The 19,796-nt window shown below is 40.2% G+C and overlaps 1 protein-coding gene across 1 annotated transcript in view; it reads right to left on the reverse strand.

Annotated features, from left to right (window-relative positions):
* Negr1 (neuronal growth regulator 1) overlaps positions 1-19,796 on the reverse strand; it is a 750,157-nt gene that overhangs the window by 164,630 nt on the left and 565,731 nt on the right. The window contains exon 5 of the mRNA XM_021157844.3: positions 9,043-9,163. Coding sequence (XP_021013503.1) covers positions 9,043-9,163 — 121 coding nt within the window. The remainder of the gene's footprint in view (positions 1-9,042; positions 9,164-19,796) is intronic.

Genomic DNA, 19,796 nt, shown 5'->3' on the forward strand with positions numbered 1-19,796 from the left:
ACCTCAAATCTAGCAGACACTAGATTCTAGCAGGCTAAGCCATCATTCAATGATAGAGTCTGTTTCTTAAAATGTATTCACTTCCCCCTAGACTGCAGTCAAACATTAAATATTGAACATACAGGAAATTATGTTTAAAGCAAGATGAGTGATGGCAAAGATCATGGCATTGTGATTTCAAGACTTGCCAAACGCTGTATCAGTCATATGCCCATTATCAGTCTCATCCAAGCTTTTGGGAGATACCCCAGGGCAGGCAGAGAAACCAATAGTGAAAATGTAGAGGAGGAGAACTTCAACAAACCAGTGTGGAAGGGAGGTTCTGTGTGTATGCTGCTATAGCAACCTGTTCATTTATTGTGTGGCTGACACTTGAGGCTAGAGAATAGCAAGGTAGCGTTTATTCCTGGGAGCATTCTGAAGACTATTATGCATCACTGTCTGAGACCCAAGAGGTATCTATCTTTAGTTGTATATTTGAATAAATTAATGTTATTATAATACATTAGGATACTTTAATGATTTTAGACTTTATTAAGCTATTTAAAATGTATGTCTTGTTTACTCTATCCATTTTAATGAAATTAATAATTTTAGATCCAAGACTTTGGGGCTGCCCTACTAGTGACAGTTTGGTTTGCACTGGGGTGGGGGGACTTTAAGTACCATATGAAAGGAACAAAGGTTACATACAGTGCAGGATCCCACTCCCACTAATAACAGTGGGTCCTGAACCCTGGCAATCTTGACAACTCCTGAATCTCTCACTCTGCTTGAGCTGTTTGCCTAATAGCTGGGTACCTGAAAGTTTAATGTTAAGTTTTATACTAAAATATAACAATATAATCATTTTTCAGAGCTGGAGATCACATAAAAGGAAGTCACAAATGAGCAACAGAAACTACTTTCCTTTTTCCTCATCATGTTGGGGTTGGGTTGGTATTGACTACAACTGGACAATCAATTGAATGTACCCTCCTTTTCCCATTTGAAAACATCTTTGGGAAGATGGATCACTGGAAAAAGGGCTTGATTTATAAGCACCAAATCTTAAGTGTGATCTCATAAACACATGTGAAAAAAATAAAACCAACAACCCAAATGAGCAAAACAGAATTAAAACCATCCAAGTGGCATGCATTTAGAATCCTTGTACACAGGACATGAAGACAGGAGGATTCCCCTGGGCTTGCTGGCTATCTGGACTAGCCTATTTGACAAGACTCAAACCTCCAAGAGACTTTGTTTCTGTTTTTGTTTTGTTTTTTGTTTGTTTGTTTGTTTGTTTGTTTTAAAGAGTATGAAGCTGGGCAATGGTAGAACATGCCTTATTTCCCAGAACTCAAGAGGCAGAGGCCGGTGGATCCCTGTGAGTAAGGTTAGCCTAGTCTACAGAGAGTTCCAGGACAGACAAACCTGTCTCAAAACCAAAACCAAAACCTAAATAAATGAATACATGAAAGAAGGAAGGAAAGAAGGAAGGAAGGAAGGAAGGAAGGAAGGAAGGAAGGAAGGAAGGAAGGAAGGAAGGAAGGAAGGAATAAATATTTTAAAAACCCAAGAAAACCAGAAACACCCCTCCCAAAAACCCTGGTGTGGACAGATCATCTGCAATATCAACCCAGGTAACCACTTGTTTTTCATTCACATATGCACACTTGTATATGAAGAACTGCACAGATGTGAGTTTGCATGCATAGCGACAGAGTTCAGGGTCAGTGATCATAGAACTACTAAAACCATAACTCATTTATGTAACAAAGTTATAGAAACATCATGCCGGGTGCCAGAAAGGTGATAATGAAAGAAGAATCCTCGCTCCACAGTCTAGAGTTTAGCAAGAGAAATGGACACAGTGATGGATTTGAGGATGGGGTGAGCATCCAAGAGTCAAGTTGGAGAAATTTCTCCTGAAACAAAAGTTATCTCTCTGGAACTATCAAAGGACAATGGCTTGCAGTAAACGATCATAAGTTCTGAACGATAAGAAAAGGAATAAAAGGGCTTGAGTATGAAGAGGGCTTGAACCTATAAATGTTATAACAGTTAAATAGACAGGAGGGAGGACAGACTGGACCAGTGGCTGCTCTCAAGCCACATCAGTAAGACACTGCTGCACTTTACCATACCTTTGCTTCGAATGCAGCTAATTGTGACAGACTAAATTGTGATTATGACTTCTAACGAAAAGCATCCAGCTTAAGGGTAAGTAGTATGTGACCAGCAGTGATAACAACTCCATCTTTATGGCTGTGAAATAGTGAAGTTTGTCATGGTGAAGCCACAAAGCAGTCATGAAAATATGTAAACCAAGAGAACTTAGTATCACTAATGCACTCAGGACAGCTATAAGGGTGGAGGATGTAATGATGGCCGTGTGACTAATGACGGACAGTCAAGGACAACAGTAGGCCGGAGTAGGTGATGCACATTAGTTCGATTCAACACCCCAAACTGAGTGGGAAGTGTGAGTTCCATCTTCCTCCTTGACCCAAAAATACACACATCGACGTTGCACATAGCCCAGAGAATTAACTAATCCCAGCAGAGTTTACCTAGCTCTTGTCCAGTTTCTACCATTGCACTATAAAACCTATATCCAGAAAAGTTTCATGGTTCCTCCCTCCCTTGGGAAACCCTTCAAACTCTTAGGAGTGTCTCTCTAGCTTTTCCTTTTTGTTTTTTAAAACTTATTGTGGCTTTACTTCAAGCTTTCTCTTTTTTATAATATTCTTACCAATGTTTGCTTTTGCTGCACACACTCTCACAAAGGTCCAGGTCATTACGTTTCTTTGGCATAACAAAATGAGCTTGGAGATAGTATCCTAACTGTCTTTGATTATCTTGTGTATCCAGCATCTTTGGTTCTTAGATCATGCACAACTGGGCCTTCGGGAGACTCTGGCCTCCTTTAGAAACCCTGCCAAACCTTAAGAATGAAAGACTCCAGAGGCTTTGTGGGGAGAGAGACACCTGCACTGAGTCTATAGATTATGTAGTGAGAGGAAATATACAGGCGCACCAGGAGACTGGGTGTGTTAGTGTATGCATGTGTGTGCATGTATGTGTATGCACTGCTATGTGTGTGTGTGCATGTGTGCATCCATGCTTATGAGTACATGCATGGGTGTACTTGTATATGCAAGGGTCTTAACAGCAAAAGTACCAAATAAAGAAGGGGTCTGAAATAACATGATGTCATACTTTGGAAATGGAAATTTCTCAGGGTGATGTTGGCTCAGGTTGTGGGAGGCAGAAGTGTGAGATTTGTCACTCAAAAAGCAAAGTAAGACCAGGCTGGGATGGCCTGTCATGTAGTGGAGAGAGCTCTTTGTAGAGGAAACATGAAGAGACCCTCATGGGCTGACATGTGACATGCTCAGATGAGAGCTTGACTGTCATAAGTCTTAAGGCACAGACACACTTCCTGCTGTTGCGTGGTGAACTCTGTGGAACAGTGACACTTTGATCTGCCATGTTTTTCATTATATCATTTCTCACCCCCATGAAACCTCATTCCTGTGTTCCAGCCTCAGGAAATGACGCCAGTTTTCACCCCAGTTGTCACCTGGGTAGGAAGCTCTAGTCATCCTTCCACAGTGCTCTCCAATCTAATTGTTCCCTCAAATGTTCCTTCTGGCATTATCAGTGTTCTTTCTCTTTCTCTCTCTGCCTTATGATTGTAGACCAAGATGTGAGCTTTCCCTTATTTCATCATGATGGACTCTAACCCTCTTTCTCTATATACCAAACTTTCTTTTACAATTTGCCTTGGGCATGGTGTCCTATTACAGCAATAGAAAGTAAGACACCAACCATACAAGGTCATCACATGCAATTATAATTTTAGGTGGCTGATTTTCTGCATGTGCACATATATGCACATATCTGATCATCATTGTATGAGTCTCTACATACATATTTTGTGCATGTATGTGACTCATCCTTCACAGAAATGCTAAACTGAACATATTAGTCATTTATTCTCTTAGCAGATGTTGTAAATAATACCCAAATCTGCACAGACTAAGTTGAGAATGTGTTGCCAAAAAGACGAGAAGGTATAGCTCCCAGTTCGAAATGCAAATAGCATGATTTGGGAGCACATTACTTTTTAACTCATCAACTGAGAGTTTTTAAGGTCTCACTGTGAATTTCTTTTGTATTCATTGGACTCGTTTGTGCCTTTTACATTCCTATGTTAAGTTATGGGGATGAGTTAAGAAAGACACTTTTTTTTTTTAATTAAAGACTTTACCAAAGCATAGCTAGAATTAGCCTCTGTGCTAAATGACTTTAATTATATCTTTAAATTGGATTTATTGATTTATCATTTTGTTTTTCATTGATAGATATTAGTTTACAGAGTATAGTAGACATTTTGAGATTTTTATACAAACAGAATGAACTAATAAATTTACCTATTGCCTAAAAGCTTAAGCAGTCTAACTGATCAATAGAAATAAGAAACCATGGCTTTCTGGCCCTCAGGCTTGAATTTCAGGAAATCTTGAAAAAGAGGGGAAAAGTATGGCATGCGTCATGTAAAATAAAAATATGACCTAATATAACATGCTAATGCTATCAAGAAAAGAAAGTTTAAATGGTGGTACTTTATATCAATTATATAAACCCTAATTTCCCCAGTATTAAAATATATTTAAAATAAAATTAAGCTCACTAGGATTGTCCTTATGCTGAGAGTTTGGTGTTTAAAAATGACTACCTTATACCAATGGCTAATGATTTAACAAAACATGGATAAATGGAGTCACTCTCACGCTAGCTGTTAAGATAGTGCAATGAAGTAAATTAAATTGGCAATATTTCTAGTATGAAACCCAGTTAGACCATCAATAAGATACAGTGTATAGGCATCTGATGATCTCACCTCCTGATACAATATGCGTGATACTTCCCTTCAGCAGAGAGTAGGGCTGCCACATGCAGATAATAGAATACTGCAGAAATGACAGTATGAGACCTAACAAAGGTCACAAGAAGGTTTGGTATAGCAGTTTCTATCCTGCTGTCTCCTGGATCAGATTCTGGAGAAAGTCTGTTGCCATGACATAAAGTCACTTAAGCAGTCCTGTGGAGATATCCACATGACAAATAACTTAGGCCATCTGCCAGGAACTGCCACTAGCATCACCACTCTTACCATGTGAATGTGAGTGTGTGTGTGTGTGTGTCTATGTGCACGTGTCTGTGAATATCTATGTGTATCCCTGTATGTATCTCTCTGTGTGTGAGCACATGTGTGTCTATGTATGTGTGTTGAGTGTGTGTGAGTGAATATGTGTCGTTGTGCATGTTTGTGTGCTTGTGTGCATACATGTCTGTACATGTGTTCATGTGTGAGTGTGTAAAGGGGTTGACCCCATAGACTCTGCCTGAAGATTTATGAGACCCAGTTCTGTCACCACCTGCCCCAATTTATGCAGACTGTTCAAGAACACACTTTGCTTTCTATGGAGAAATAGCATCTGTTATCACTTGCTCATAGGAATAGAGTCTATCAGCAGCTTACAGTGACACTTTTATACAGCAATGGATGACTTTCACTGTGATGAGGTAAATGCCTACCCAGCCTTGGCTGTCATGTCTTGTGGCTTGGTGTGTCTGTGTGAGTTCATGGGTTCATGGGTGTGTGTACCGGTATGTACATTTGTGTGTACATATGTATACATGTGTATGCATGTATATTCATGGGCATATGTGCATGTGTGTATATGTATTATGTGTGTTTGTGTGTTCATCTGCATGAAAATCCATGTTTGATGATCTTGGTGTGAGAGACATGGGCATTTTAAGCATTTCCTTAAATACAAGTAAAATCTTGTGTGGGTTATTTCTGAATGTTTATATAAGGATGACAGATGAAAGATCTCTGGGAGACAAAGAGCTTGCAAGAACTACTCTATCCTGATGGGGTCTCTGACAGAAGTCTCCTCCTGGATAGGTTTCTGGGGGTTCAGAAAAAAACTCTGAAACCTGGTATATCTGCTCCTGTTACTTGTCCACCTAATTCCATTTTTGTTTCTGCTTCCTTTGTAAACATTGGTAGGTATTAGTGAATATTTCTATGAGCCATGTCTTGTTCTGCAAATCAGTAATCAACCAGAAATGCTACTGCTCTTGATGTTTATTGTTGACTTTTCAAGCCATTGTTGATAGACTGAGTGCCAGAGTAAAAGGGTTGACCCCATAGACTCTGTCTGAAGATTTATGAAACCCAGCTGTCACCAACTGCCCTGACTTGTGCAGATTGCTCAGGAACACACTTTGTTTTCTGTGGAGAAATATCAGCATCTGTTATTACTTGCTCATAGGAATTAGCGTCTATCAGTAGCTTACAGTGGCACCTTCATACAGCATTGGATGAGTTTCACTGTGGTGAGGTAAACACACAGCCTGGGCCCTCATGGCAAATCACTTATGTGGAGACAGTGTTGTAGGCAGCTCCTCAGCTCTCCTGTGTTTCACATATAAATTGCTATGATAGTTGGAAAGGAAATTATTCTAGCAACATTTGGGAATTTTGATATTTCTTCAGTTAAAACTTAAACAATGATGGGTGTGTTCTGCCCAGTTATTTTTCACATGTGCATCTGGTTTGACATTCCGCAGGTGTGTGAGTTTTGGAAGCATTGGTGAGAGAATCAATTTACCTTCCTTGTGAGCAAGTAGTCTACAGCCCATTTCCCCAGTAAGGACTGAAGCTTCATGTCTGCATTGACTGTCCTATTGCTACATTTGCTATAGGCTGCAAAACTTCCCAGGGTCACTATAGCCTTTTTGGCAATGCTTCAAGAAATTAGGAGGATGTATGGTTCCAGAGCATTACAGGCAATTGGAAATTAGGTGGGTACCAACAAATGGGCTCATATTTGGAGGACAAAAGGAATGATTCTTACTGTTAGCTTTTAGGAAATGAATGCCACAGATCAAAGTCTGACTTTAAAAGGCAGGTAAGACAATCTTAATCAGATTAAATTTCCTTTTATGGAGGACAGGAGACTCATGGGGTTCTTGCAAAGTGTCTTATTGGAAGGAAGAGTTGAGGCTCCACTTACTACAGATGTTGCCAAGAAGTGTCTTGTGCTCATAGATACTTCTTGGGCAAGTGGATAAGGTCATATCTGAACAAAAGTTTCATGGCCTTCAGAAGTTTGAGCATCACTCTACAGGGAATGTTCACACAGAGCATCAAAAATGAGCTTTCCAACCTGCCTTACCAGACCTTAGAAAGGTTTTTTGTTGTTGGTGTTGATATTGATGTCCAAACCTAGTGAGTGGAATAAGGGAAACCACAGTGCAGCTCTTCTAACTCCAGCATGTTTAAACTACGGAGCCCCTATAAAGCCACTAATCAGAAGATTTAGAATTTTGGATAGCATAAGTTAATTAATGAAATGACTGACAAACTGAAACTTCTCCAATTATAAGAAGTTGCATATAAAACAGTGCCAAAAATTTAGGTAACACTATAGTTATTTAGTATAAAGATTGTTGAGTATAGCCTTAATTATTAAGATAAATCTTTTATTGAAATGGGAGGTTTTTTCCTGCATATTAACTCTGATTCTGGTTTCAAAGGCAGAAGGATAAGGAGATATCTAAGGGGTAAAATTTTTGCTAGTCGTGAGAGCTCATGCTCATACCCCCAGGAAAAGCTTGTAATGGCTGGAAATGTCTATAACCTCAAATCTAGGAAGACAGAAATAGGAGAAACACTATCGCCAACCTGCTGATCCAAATGGCAAATGGTGGTTCAGTGAGAGATACCTTGTCCTAGCAACCAGGGTGAAGAGTATACAGATATTGACACAGAAACTCAAGTGTAGAGGGATAATCCTGGGCATGAATTTTTGTCCTACAGATGTACACCCAGGGGTGAGCATACCTACACACATACTCTCTCTCTCTCTCACACACACACACACACACATGCGCACACACATACAAGCATGCATACACCCACAAATGGACATGTGCACACACACAAACACACATGCATACACCATATTCATGTGCAAATACAATAAAACCTGGACACCTGTTGGCACCATGCTTATGCTCGTTCATTGTGACAATATGCAAATTTTCATGGGGTTTCCCTAGCTTTCCTTACAGATGTCAGATGAAAATAGTTATGATTATGATTGGAGTGTGTAATCCCCACAGGCATTTATTCAATGATATGGCTGACAGTATTTAGTTTAATATTTAGGCTTAAAAATAGCAAAGGTCCACTTCACAAAGGCCCACTAGCATTTTTTATATTCTTAAGATTTGAAGTAAAATACAGATACATATTCCGTCTCTTATTGTGATTTTCAGTTAACCCACAGTGATCTTCATGTCTGGCTTGGCAAGAGCAACTGGAGATGTTTGAACCCACTCCTGGGAAATAAAGTGAACTCTGTGGGCTCAAATCTTCTCTTGCTCAGTAGCTTTTTCCTAGACTTCTGGGACATCCCGAGGGCACAGCCATACCAAGCAGAGTCAAAGAATAACTTGAAATCTCCTTGCTCAGGCCTGTTTTGTGCACAACATCTCCACAGGCTTGACAATTCGGGAATATCTAACACACAAGCCTATAAAACAAAATATTAAACTTTCTTATGGTAGAGTAAGGCAGTAGGAAGGGCTCTGGCTATTAAGGAAGCAGAGTACAGACTGTAGCTCCTATTGCTTTTGAAGTGCTCTTGTATAATCCATGCCCAAGCCCGTTAGAGGCAGGTTGCCGTCCAAGCAAACATGGTTGCTAGGAAGAGAGAGGCAGAGAAGCAAAAGGTATCAGCAATGGGGGATTTGCAAGCATTTCTGAGATTACAGAAACCAATGTGGACATTTCTTCTGGAAAGCTGTTAGCTCCTCATGCCTCCCATGTGGGCCCCTCCATCCTGCTTGCCCAAAAGAAGGCTGCTGAGAACAATTCAAGCCAGTTACAGAAATTGCTTAAAGTTAGTATCGAAATACAAACACATTAGCTCCAAGTGCTTGGAACGTGGAGAAGCTCACAAAAGCCCTTACCTCTTCTCTCCTTTGTACCACTCGAAGGCCGGCGGCGGCACACCTGCACCCTCGCATCGTATCAGTCCACTGCGTCCAGGGGTCACAGTGCCAGATTTAATTTCCTGAATTGTAGGCGCAACTGAAAATGAAACAAAAGCACCAGGGTGGGTAAAAGGAAGTAATCTTCAGCAGGGATGGCACACACGCACACACACACACACACACACACACATGTGCGAGCGCAATTCTTTTCCTTCTGTATTCAAAGGAATCGCATGCCTGGCAGTCCAGTGCATACCAGCCCCTGTGTTTTATGCTTCAAATGCTAGAACAGTCATTTTCAGCTCCATTTTTCAAGTTGGACAATAGATGAATGTTCTCAGGGAGTACAGAGTAAATGCAATACATTTTGGCTCGGTTTCTATTGGAAAAATAGCACAGTGAGGCGAACACCTCATCTGTATCCCGGTCAAACCACACTCCATCTAACCATCCTTTATTGAGCGATCACAGGCAGCTGGCACTGGCCGTCTGCTTCAGGTTCTTGTTTTCTTCACATGATGCTCTGAGCCTGGATAGCATTATTCCCTTTTACCAATACAAAAACCTAAGTTCAGAGACATTAAATAATGTATGAGGATTAAATAGCTACTTGGGTGTAAGATTTGAAATCGGCTATGGTGAGTGAAGCCTGGGATCCCTTCCTTGTGTTTTGTTTTTTTACTTTGTGACCTGGTCTGCTATCCCAGATGTTCTTTTCCAATGATCCAAAGCCTGTTCTGGATGCTATGTCCTCCCATCTCTTCACTATGCTTCCAGCTAAATATACTTCCTCCTTAAGTGGTTTGCTATACTTGATAAAACCATTGACTTTATTCAACAAATGGTTATTGAGCTTCTAACATGTGCCAGGCAGTTCTCAAAGCACAATGAAGTTAGATTCTTAACACAACCTAGCATGAGTCCTGCATGGGGTGGGTGAGGAGGGGAGAGACTACAATCAGTAAATTTCCTGGCTAAGTGGTATAAATAAATTGGAAAGCATTAGAAAGTGACAAATGGATTGATGTGTTGTGTGGTAGAGCACATGCCAGCACTTCCTGGGCCCTGAGTTTGATCCATAACACAACACCACCAGAGAGAACAAGGGAATGGAATGATGTAGCTTCACACAGACATCTCAGGAGTTCTTTCTGCTGTGCATGGATGCAGAAACCATAAGTCCTCCCTGAGAAGGAAGGACCTTGAAAGAGGAAGATACTTATGTGTGTGCTAGTTCTGTAGATATATGAAGAAAGTCTCCCAGGTAGAGAGAATAGCTAAGCTGTGAGACCATGATACCACAGAAATTCTCATGTTGGTGAAGCAAAGAGGGATAGGGTCAAGATGGTTCAGGATGAAGACCTTAAGGTTCCTGGAGTAGTTACAGAAATGGGATAATGTAACACAGGATGTCACCTGGCTTGTGCTTTACAAGGGTTATGGGTTGCTGTGTTCAGTAGAGGACTGTATGATTCCAGAAGGGTAGAGGAGGGAGGCTTTGGGATTACTATGAGTGAGGCACACTGAGCTCACACACAGGGATGGGGCAGTGAGTTTGGTGCAAAAAGTGGCTGGGCTTTGGGATCCATTGAGACATTGGGGACAAAGGACTTCTTGACAGAAGATAGTAAGATTCCACCAAGATGCAAGGGCAATTGGCTTAGACCACTGGAAGGTTTGCAAGGATACCTACCTGGTGGGATGGGAATCTAAGAGTTGGATGAAAACATCTTTTTCTAAGTGTCTGCATTTTAACAAGGTCTGAATATAACAGACGATAAATGGCACCACACAGAGGAGTTGCTACAACTAGGAACTTGAAGATTTAAATACAAGAAATTTTAAAATATGACCTGAGTAAGTATGTTTTAAGTACATTTGAAGTTTTTTTAGAAACCCATCAAAATGGAAACTTTAATATTTGCTTCCAGTATCTTGTGAATATGAAAACAGTACGCATTCTTCGAAGAGAATATTGTCTCTCCTTTAAAAATACCTAACTAGATTCATCATTTTCTATTCCCAGTACTTCACTTTGAAATAATAACACCTCTATTAGCTGCAGTAATTTTATTCTCAATGGTAAAGTTTGTGTTATAATCTAAGGAAAAATGCAAGGTAGTAATTTTTATTGTTTTAGTAACTTCATGAAAATAATGAAAAACGGTTTATCAGAAATGTTTGAATGAGAAAATAATATGAACTAATTTATGTATGCATGCAATAGATGTGTGAATGTACATTATAGACAGAAATACAATATAACAAGCAATTGAATAATCCTTTTTATTCACCCAGAGATTCAAGCCACCTTGGAGAATGCAGCCAAAGATACATGAGACATCTACAACACAGCCCACCCCAACCCCTGCACCAATCAGTTGCTAGATGCTTAGTTGATTGATGTTTGAGAGAGAAGCAGGTTAAGAGGCATTTTCCCTAATGTTTTCTGAGGCGTTCTGAGCCTCTCCTTGTCATAGTGACAAGCTATAATCTTCTATGGTTTCCAGCTATTATTGAAGACAAATAACCATATGTAACCGGCCCTCTGTCTGAACCTTCTACTGATAACCTGGTTAGTGAAATTAGTCTCCTGTTTGTCAAGGGGCCCATGACTCATTACAAACAAATGCATGAAATCCCAAACATTGCCTGAAAACCCAGGTGTAATGAACCGAAATAAAACCCCGATTTATCATTAACAGGCTTTTTATGCAGTCTAGAGTGCAGGTGGCTGGGCACTGGGTGCTTTACAGCCAAAGTTAAAGAGATAGTACCTATCTGGGAGCACGAGAGCAGCTCTGATGGGGATGACTGCAAAGACCCATACCATGTCATATTGAATTGTAAACAAAGAATGAATCAGTATTTGATCAAAATATGCATAGAAAATGTCCCAAGTGTATACATATTGGGTGGTGGGGAAACATAGAACTGAGGGCTGTGGGCCATAAATGTGGAGAGGGTCACATGGACATCATGTCTTGTCTACAGCTAAAAAAATGAGCTAAAGTCTCTATTGATTTTTCTTAAGAACATGAAAATTCACATTACAACTTTTTCAAGGACATTGTGGGGGAATACAATTCATTTAATTATTCATTTTTCCATCAGTATCACATTAATGAAACAATAACAAAAATCCCCTATACAGCTGAACACAAACTACAAAGTATATGAAGAAGTGAAAAGAAGGGATCTCTTTTATATGATGGTCTTTATATGGAGCAGTGATTGAGCTCATTACTCAAGTGGTAAGTGTTGAGTTAGAATCAAATTGTGGGAAAAGGAGCTATGAACAGGGTCTACAGATCCTATTAGAACCCAAGTTAGCTCCTCAAATTCCAGCAGAATAGCCATTGGTTTTGATATAATACTCAAGAGGACATCTTGGTGCATGCCTCTGTGAAACAGGCTTTATAACATCTGAAAGACCATTGCAGGAGCTTTAGATTCGTCACATGGAGATGAGGCTTTACAGATGTTTTAGCAGAAGAATGACAGTTACTTAAATCCATGAAAAGTCATTGGCTGTTGTCTGGAACACCATGTCAAAAACAAACAAACAAACAAACAAACAAACAAACAAACAAAGGAGCAGAGCAGGTGAGCTTGTTGGGAGCTGTCCTGGAATTGCTCAGGATCATGGCAAAGTCACAGGCTACTCCATAGAGAAGGTAGGGTTTGTGAAGAAAATAATTAAGTTAGATCTATCTAGTTGGTCAGTAGCAGCTAGATGATTTTAGGATAATTCCAAGTTCACAGGGCTTCAAACCCCACTAGTCTGTTTAGACCCCAGAAATATCTGAGGATGCCAGATAGGCTTTATTCTCATAGTGCTTTACAGAGGCCATCCTGTCAACATGAGTATTATGAATCCTGGATGCAGGTTTAAAAAAATCTTTTGACCACAGAATTCTAAAAGGTTTTATATGGCATATATATGGGTTTCATATTTCTTAGGACATAATTTGCTCTGTTGGGCCTATACTGTCTTTGGTTAGCTGACCCAGTTCTTGTAACATTATTAGGTTCCCAAGTGTTCATAAGCTACATGGCCTTTAGTGACTTGGAGTAAGAAAGAAGTTAAAAATATTTGCATCAAGGGGGTGTGATAATCCACTTGTTTGACAACCATTACACACTGTTAAATTTCCAGCTAAACCTGTAACAGCTGAAACCATAAATATGCTAGACCAATTTGCTCAAAATAGCAATTCTGTGATAAAATGTTCCATGTTTAAGAAAATGGGCTAGTCCCTGTTATAGAACATGATTAAACTGAGTGGCTACTCTGTGAGTTTGAGCAACCTCGAAGACTGCTTCTAAGGAGTTCAGGATGGACACACACATCGTCACATCCTTGTATTTGACAACTGTTTTTTTTTTTCTTTTCACAGACACTGCTTGGTTCTACTCAAATATAAGATTTCAAAATCAGTAAAGTGGCAAAGAAAGTCAGTACTTGAGCCCTCAAATTTTATGAGTATAATGGTGCCCCTTGATGTAGACTTACAGGTATGCACTGTGGACATTTGAACATAATGCCCTTTGCCAAGTTGTATATGCCTGTGAGCTGAAACAGATGCACGGTGGAAAACAATCAATTTTAGAACAGTGCCATCAGACAGATGTTAGGTAAGAACAGATGCTTGGGAGATCCAGCACAGAGGTCAACCAGGGGCCATCCAATACTTGTATGATTAGATGTTCTGCAAAGAGGAGTCTTTCCTTTTTATTGTCTCTGTGGGGTTAGTTCCTTGCATTGTGTAGCCAGTCATTCCAGGAAGATGATAATGAAAGGTTCTTCATCAGAAACTCCAGGCTGTGCAGGTGCAGACAACAGAAATGCTCTACTTGGCACTTAAAAGCCTAATCAAACTCATTTTCCTAGTGACATGACAATAGCCCAAAGACCTTCTTGTCTTTTGCCATCCTCAGTGGGCAATCTGGCTATCCACAGCCTTGCCATCAAAAACACGTGCAAGCAAGAGAATTACTTAATAGATCTCCTAAGCTAAGGTAGGTGAAATGCAGCTTTGGAGATCCAATGACTAAAAGCTGACAACTATTCACTTACCTCAACGATGAACAGTGTCAGGAGGGCAGAACATTGAATAACTGCAATAAGGAAGCATGCCCAAAAAGGAATGGGAAGTGTAGGTCTCCCAAAGAAGAGCTTATCAGGAAGAATCGTCTTGACAGAAGTGAAAAAATGATGCCCTTGGTTTGAATTCCAGAATTCATGGAGTAAAATAAAGTGCTCAGATAATGTTTGAAAATAAATCAAAGATTCCAGAAATCACAACATAGAAGACAGCTTCAATCCTTGTATATGTTTATGAGTGTGTGTGTATCTATGTGTGTCTGTGCACATGTACAGGAGTATGTGTGTAGACAGACACATGCATACAGACAGTGATATAATTCTAATCAAGAGCCTCAGGCAGTTAGAAACATGTCATAGCGTGTGGCTGTACCACAAACCTTTACCATCACAGTGAGGAGGATGATAATTGAAAATATTTTCTCTGAAGACAGTAGAATCTCAGTGCACAAATACCAACAATATTTCAGGCTCTACTGATTCATGCAGAGAGAACAGAAGATCAGCAAACTTCAAAAGGAAATATTTCCTTGGTTTATAAACCATTCTAACTTCAAAGAGAGCCAAGAATTTAGCATGTTATTGCTGATAAAAAAAAGTAAAGAATTTGTATCATCATAATGCTAACAAAAATTCAAATCACCAAGATACAGTTGAATCTTTGTCCACATGATTTGAGGATGTCAGCACTGTTTAACCTCTGGCCAACATTCACCTCCAACTTTCTCTGAGATTAAACTTCTAGACATGGTGAAATATGTGACAAGAAGCCTCCATTTGCAGTCATTTGTGGCTCTAGCACTCACTAAGTTAAATGTTTCTAAATCACAATTTCTTCATCTATAAAATAAATGCTTCCTACTTCCCCAAACTGCTGCCCAGGCAATATAAGAAGATCCCAGAAGAGCTTAGCTTAGTGGTTTGCCCTGAGTTAGAAGTCAATAAAAACATTATCTAAAGCAGGAGTTATCACAGGGGAACAAGAGCCCCAGCCATGTGCCCTCACTGAGCACAGACTGAGTCAAGGTGCCGATAGAAAGCAGAGCTGATTTTTAAAAGCATGCTTTCCTTAGACAAGAAACCAGTAATTAACTCAACTGGAAGCTGGTTCTGGGATATGTTTTTTTTTTTTTTTTAACTTTCCCAGAATTCCACACCCATTCTGCTTTTTAGGAGAGAGTTGGTCTTTTTAGAAGGCAGAGAGGGTAGATTTTGCCTTACTTTTTTTTTTCAGCCAAGGAATAAAGTATTTGGGCTTCAAAATGAAAAAGAACATAAAAAAATACATGTAGCACTGAAGCCTGTCTTTTAGAAAGACTTGCATTCTGGTGGGGGATCCTTTGCTTGGATATTTCAAAATCAATGCACTGATTGATTCAGTTAAGCATTTGATGAAGTCATTTTCTTTTTCACGGGAGAAAATTCTGGCCATAATTAGTACATTTAGGACAAAAACACCTAGCTTTGAGGAACACTGTGAAAGAGGAGGTAGAATGGAAAGATTTTAAGAGCCAGAGAACCAGGGCACCTGGAGAGAGACAGTCAAAGGGACAATAAGTAAAGGTGGGACCTGGGAGGAGTTGTGGGATGAGTAAGAGATGGGTATGGTATTCTCTAAGAATTAGTAAAAATGTTACTAAAAAGAATCTCTGTTTATTGTTCTAAATAGTACTGCATTTTAGACTGGTGTGAATCTCATAATGTAGTTGTATTAAATTTCACATGCCTAAGATTCTTGCTCTAGTCTAAACAATGACACCAGTAACATTGGTGATAGATGGATTCCTTCCTTGGGCTTCTCATCTGACCTCAGGGCTAGCATTCTCCAAAGACCTGACTGTAAACATAAAGCATCAGGGAGTAAACTGTAGGCTGGAGTGGTTTCAACCCTCACAAAATAATGATAGAATCAGTTTCTTAGTTGACTGAATGCTTTATTTTTCCTCTGGTTACTGTGGCCTTCAATAATCTTCAAATAGAACATTAAGAAGTTGATTAAGATTCAGTTATTAAATTGTTTAATTCTGAAAAATGAATAATTCATATTGCTAATGCATTCTAAAGAATCCTCTTCCACACATGGTCTTACAGGAAAAGAAACAGAAACCCTCTAAGTAAGTAGGAAGAAAAAGAGAAAAAAAGAAAACGATAATTCATATTGTAAAAAGGGGTTGCAAATTGTTCAGTTCTCCCTTCTGTACTCTATATCAAATGCCTGAGGGAGGAGGGTGTAAATCTTGCAAGATTACAGAATGTGTGTCCCATGAAGGACATCTCTGCATATGAAAACCACCAATTCTTAAGATATTGGACACTTCCCTCACTGTGATGACCAGACACCCTACAAGAAGCTGTGGCAGGGAGGGGAGGTCTCTGGCTCATGCTTTGAAGGGGCACAGTTCATTATAGAGGTGATGGCATGGCAGTAGGTGGTAGCTGCCATTCACATGTGCAGGAACCCAGAATCAGGGAGTAGACCATGAACACTGCATGCATGAGCTCAAGGCCAGTTCCACTGTGACACATGAGTGTGCCCTTAGTGGTAAAAATGAGCTTGGTAACCAGACCCATGTTGACTCCATGTATTTTGTGGTATAAAGAAACTATCTGTCCATCTCTGTATTCTGAGGGAGTTGTGCTGGGGGTGTTTCTACAAGTCCAGAGCAAAGATACAGAAGTGTGCACAGATCTGACATGAACTCACAGACAAGCATCTATTAGGAAGTCAGATCATTTGTAGAATAGAGGGGTGTTTTTTGTCCTCATTTCAAGAATACCATGATTTCTGTTCTGTGTGTGTAGAAAGAAGAAGTAAATGAGAGTGAACTTAGGGAGGAGCAAGACATGAGAAGGCAAGTGGAGATATGCTTCCAATGAACAGCAAATCACAAAACCTCAGAAGATGTGGGAGGACAGTCGCTAAGAAAACTAATTTTCAAGAGAAATGATGTGCATTTATTTGAATATTTTACCAGCCTCCCCACCCCCAAAAACCCCAACCAACCAAACAACAACAATGACAACAACAACAACCTTCCTACAGTGATTAAACAAAACTATGGGTTTTCTTTAAAGGGCAGAGACTGCAAGAAAAGGTGGAAGTAGACCATTAAGCAGACTCAGAAGATGGACATTCCAGATGCCAAGAATAAAGGCTCTGAAGCAAGATTCTTAAATATCATAGTACAAATGGTCTTGGAGAAGATGCAAAGAAAATGGCAGAGTGTAATCATGAGAATGCTCATCACTAGGGCTACATGTGCGGACGGTTGTGGGTCCCATGTATGTTTCACCACAGGGCATGGCAGCTTGGCCAGGTGGGGTGCCAGAAGCTTAACTGCACTTACCCCAAGCAGTCGCTGGGCCAGCCTTAGGCAATAGAGAAGCCCTGGGATACTGCTCTTGGAGTTGGAAAGCACAGTCTCAGGCACAGGAAAGCTGAGCTGGCTCAAAGTCCAGGGCCTGCAAAGAGGCTGAGGCTGTAGGGTTCCCAGGCTCTTAGACACCCAGGTGATGCTGGAAGTCTCAGAAGAGCAGAGAACAGAATCTGGGCCTACGGGTCAGATCTAGCCCAGGGCTAGAGGCAGGGGAGAAAATGGGAGCTCTGGTGGGCTTGGTGGTGGTCATGGGGGCTGCTGCTAGTGACAGGGGCAGGTGCCTGCAAGCAGGCAAAGCTCTCACCATCCCTTCAGGGCCTCTGGGTCTTCTAGCCTTAGCTCAACCAGGACCAGGCTACCTTTCACAGTCCCACAAATGTGTGTTAACAAAAAAACTCAGAATGCTGTGTTGAGAACAACAGGTAGACACATCGAAGTTAAGAGTATGCCGACCAGTGAGAAGCTAGCATCTCAAGCTGAAAGTTATATATCAAAGGAGACAGAAATGTCTGGGTCAGCACACTGTGTGTAGCAGATATTAGCATACTATACCCAGTTCATGGACACAATTTTTGTGTCAAATAAAATAAGTTTTAAATAAAACAATAGTGTTGGTTTTCATGACAGCTTGGTGGTAGATAAGAAACCATAAAAATGTCAATCTTATGGCTTGAGGAGAATTTTCCTGTGGCTTTTCATTTTGTGCTTAAAGCATCTAGTGTTAAATGAAGCAAAGCAACTAAACAAAGAGACATGTATCAGATTCTCCAGCATTGTGTGCTTCAGGAAAGACCAATGCAATGTTCACATTTTTGTTAAGTTTTACTGTATAATAATTCCTTACGGTATTACATTTCCCCCCATTGGTTACTACAAGAGTGCATCAACTCACAACTTGACACTCATGGCTGGTTCAAGACTCACAACCAACAACTTGCATAAGCTATCTTACATTTATTTGTCTACACAACACACACACACACACCATTCTTACATATATAATTTAACATTTTGAATCATGCACTTACATATGATGCGGGGCAAAGGATCTGAAACCAAATAGCTGGCACTAGACTCAGTATTGTGTATTGCATGCTGTTATGTGGAACACTATACCATCAACACAGACAGCAGAACCTCACACTCAGGTGGCAGAATTCCAGAAGATCCTCACATTTTGGTTTTTATATATGGCTCCCTCCAACGTATTTCAAGAATTAAATAATCAGAGGCAACCATGTGGCTAGAGATTCTCTTTAGTCAGTAATGGACACAGTTCTGTGACTTCATTAGCGAATAATAATGAGAATTCTCCTCCCACTTAGATGTCACTGTAATGCTGTAGCTAACACAGTAGCATGGCAATGCCATCATCAGTGGAGCTAGAGAGAGCACAGCTCTTAATATGTGTGTAAGGGAGGGCAATAGTTGCCAAGGAATTTTGCAGACTTTTTTCTGTATAGAGGTTTCCAAAGACATTCATGTTTAATGTTTCTTCCACACCCAAGTCAAAGAGATATGTGAGTCTGCCTTCAGAAAAGAAAATGTATGCTTTATGCTCTGTTAAAATGAAGTGTCTAAAAGAAATAGTTGATTCCATAGTAGTTCAGAGTGGAAAGTATGTCACTGAAGATATACACAGAGTATATACACAGAGACTGGCCATCACATTGGGAATGACAGGGAACACTTGGTTTGAGATGGTCAGGAAGGAGTTGACTTGAGCAGATGCTGATGGGATCCATTGTTGGGGAGTTCTCAGCTCTACAGGACCATGTGGATTGCACTTCTCATGTCACCCAGACACTCCATGTTATTCTCCAGAAATTCTTATTGCTTCCTTATATCCATTTATGTGCTCAGTGAAGGACTAAAGCCATGGTGACTGTAGAAAAGCTCTGGTTTCTAATGGAATGCTGGCTATGGTGTCTTGGAGGCTAGGACATGTGAGGAACACTGTGGACACTGAAGGTCTTTGCTAAATAAGTGAACAGTGAAGGAATGTGCCACTCTACAGGGCTGGGTGCTTTTGATAATTCTTCTGTCTAGGACTTTCCTTTAAAATAAGTATTTTACACTTAAAATTACATGTGTGTGTGTTCATGTACATGTGTACACATGCCTGCATGCATGGGAGTATGTACATGCATCAACATTTCCATCACAAGGTGTGTGGAGGCCAGAGGACAACTTAAGGGAACCAATTCTTTTCCTTCCACCTGAATTCTGAAGATTGAACTCAGTTT

Source organism: Mus caroli, unplaced genomic scaffold, assembly GCF_978045245.1.
Source record: "Mus caroli unplaced genomic scaffold, Mus_caroli_1 scaffold_3, whole genome shotgun sequence".
NCBI lineage: Eukaryota > Metazoa > Chordata > Mammalia > Rodentia > Muridae > Mus > Mus caroli.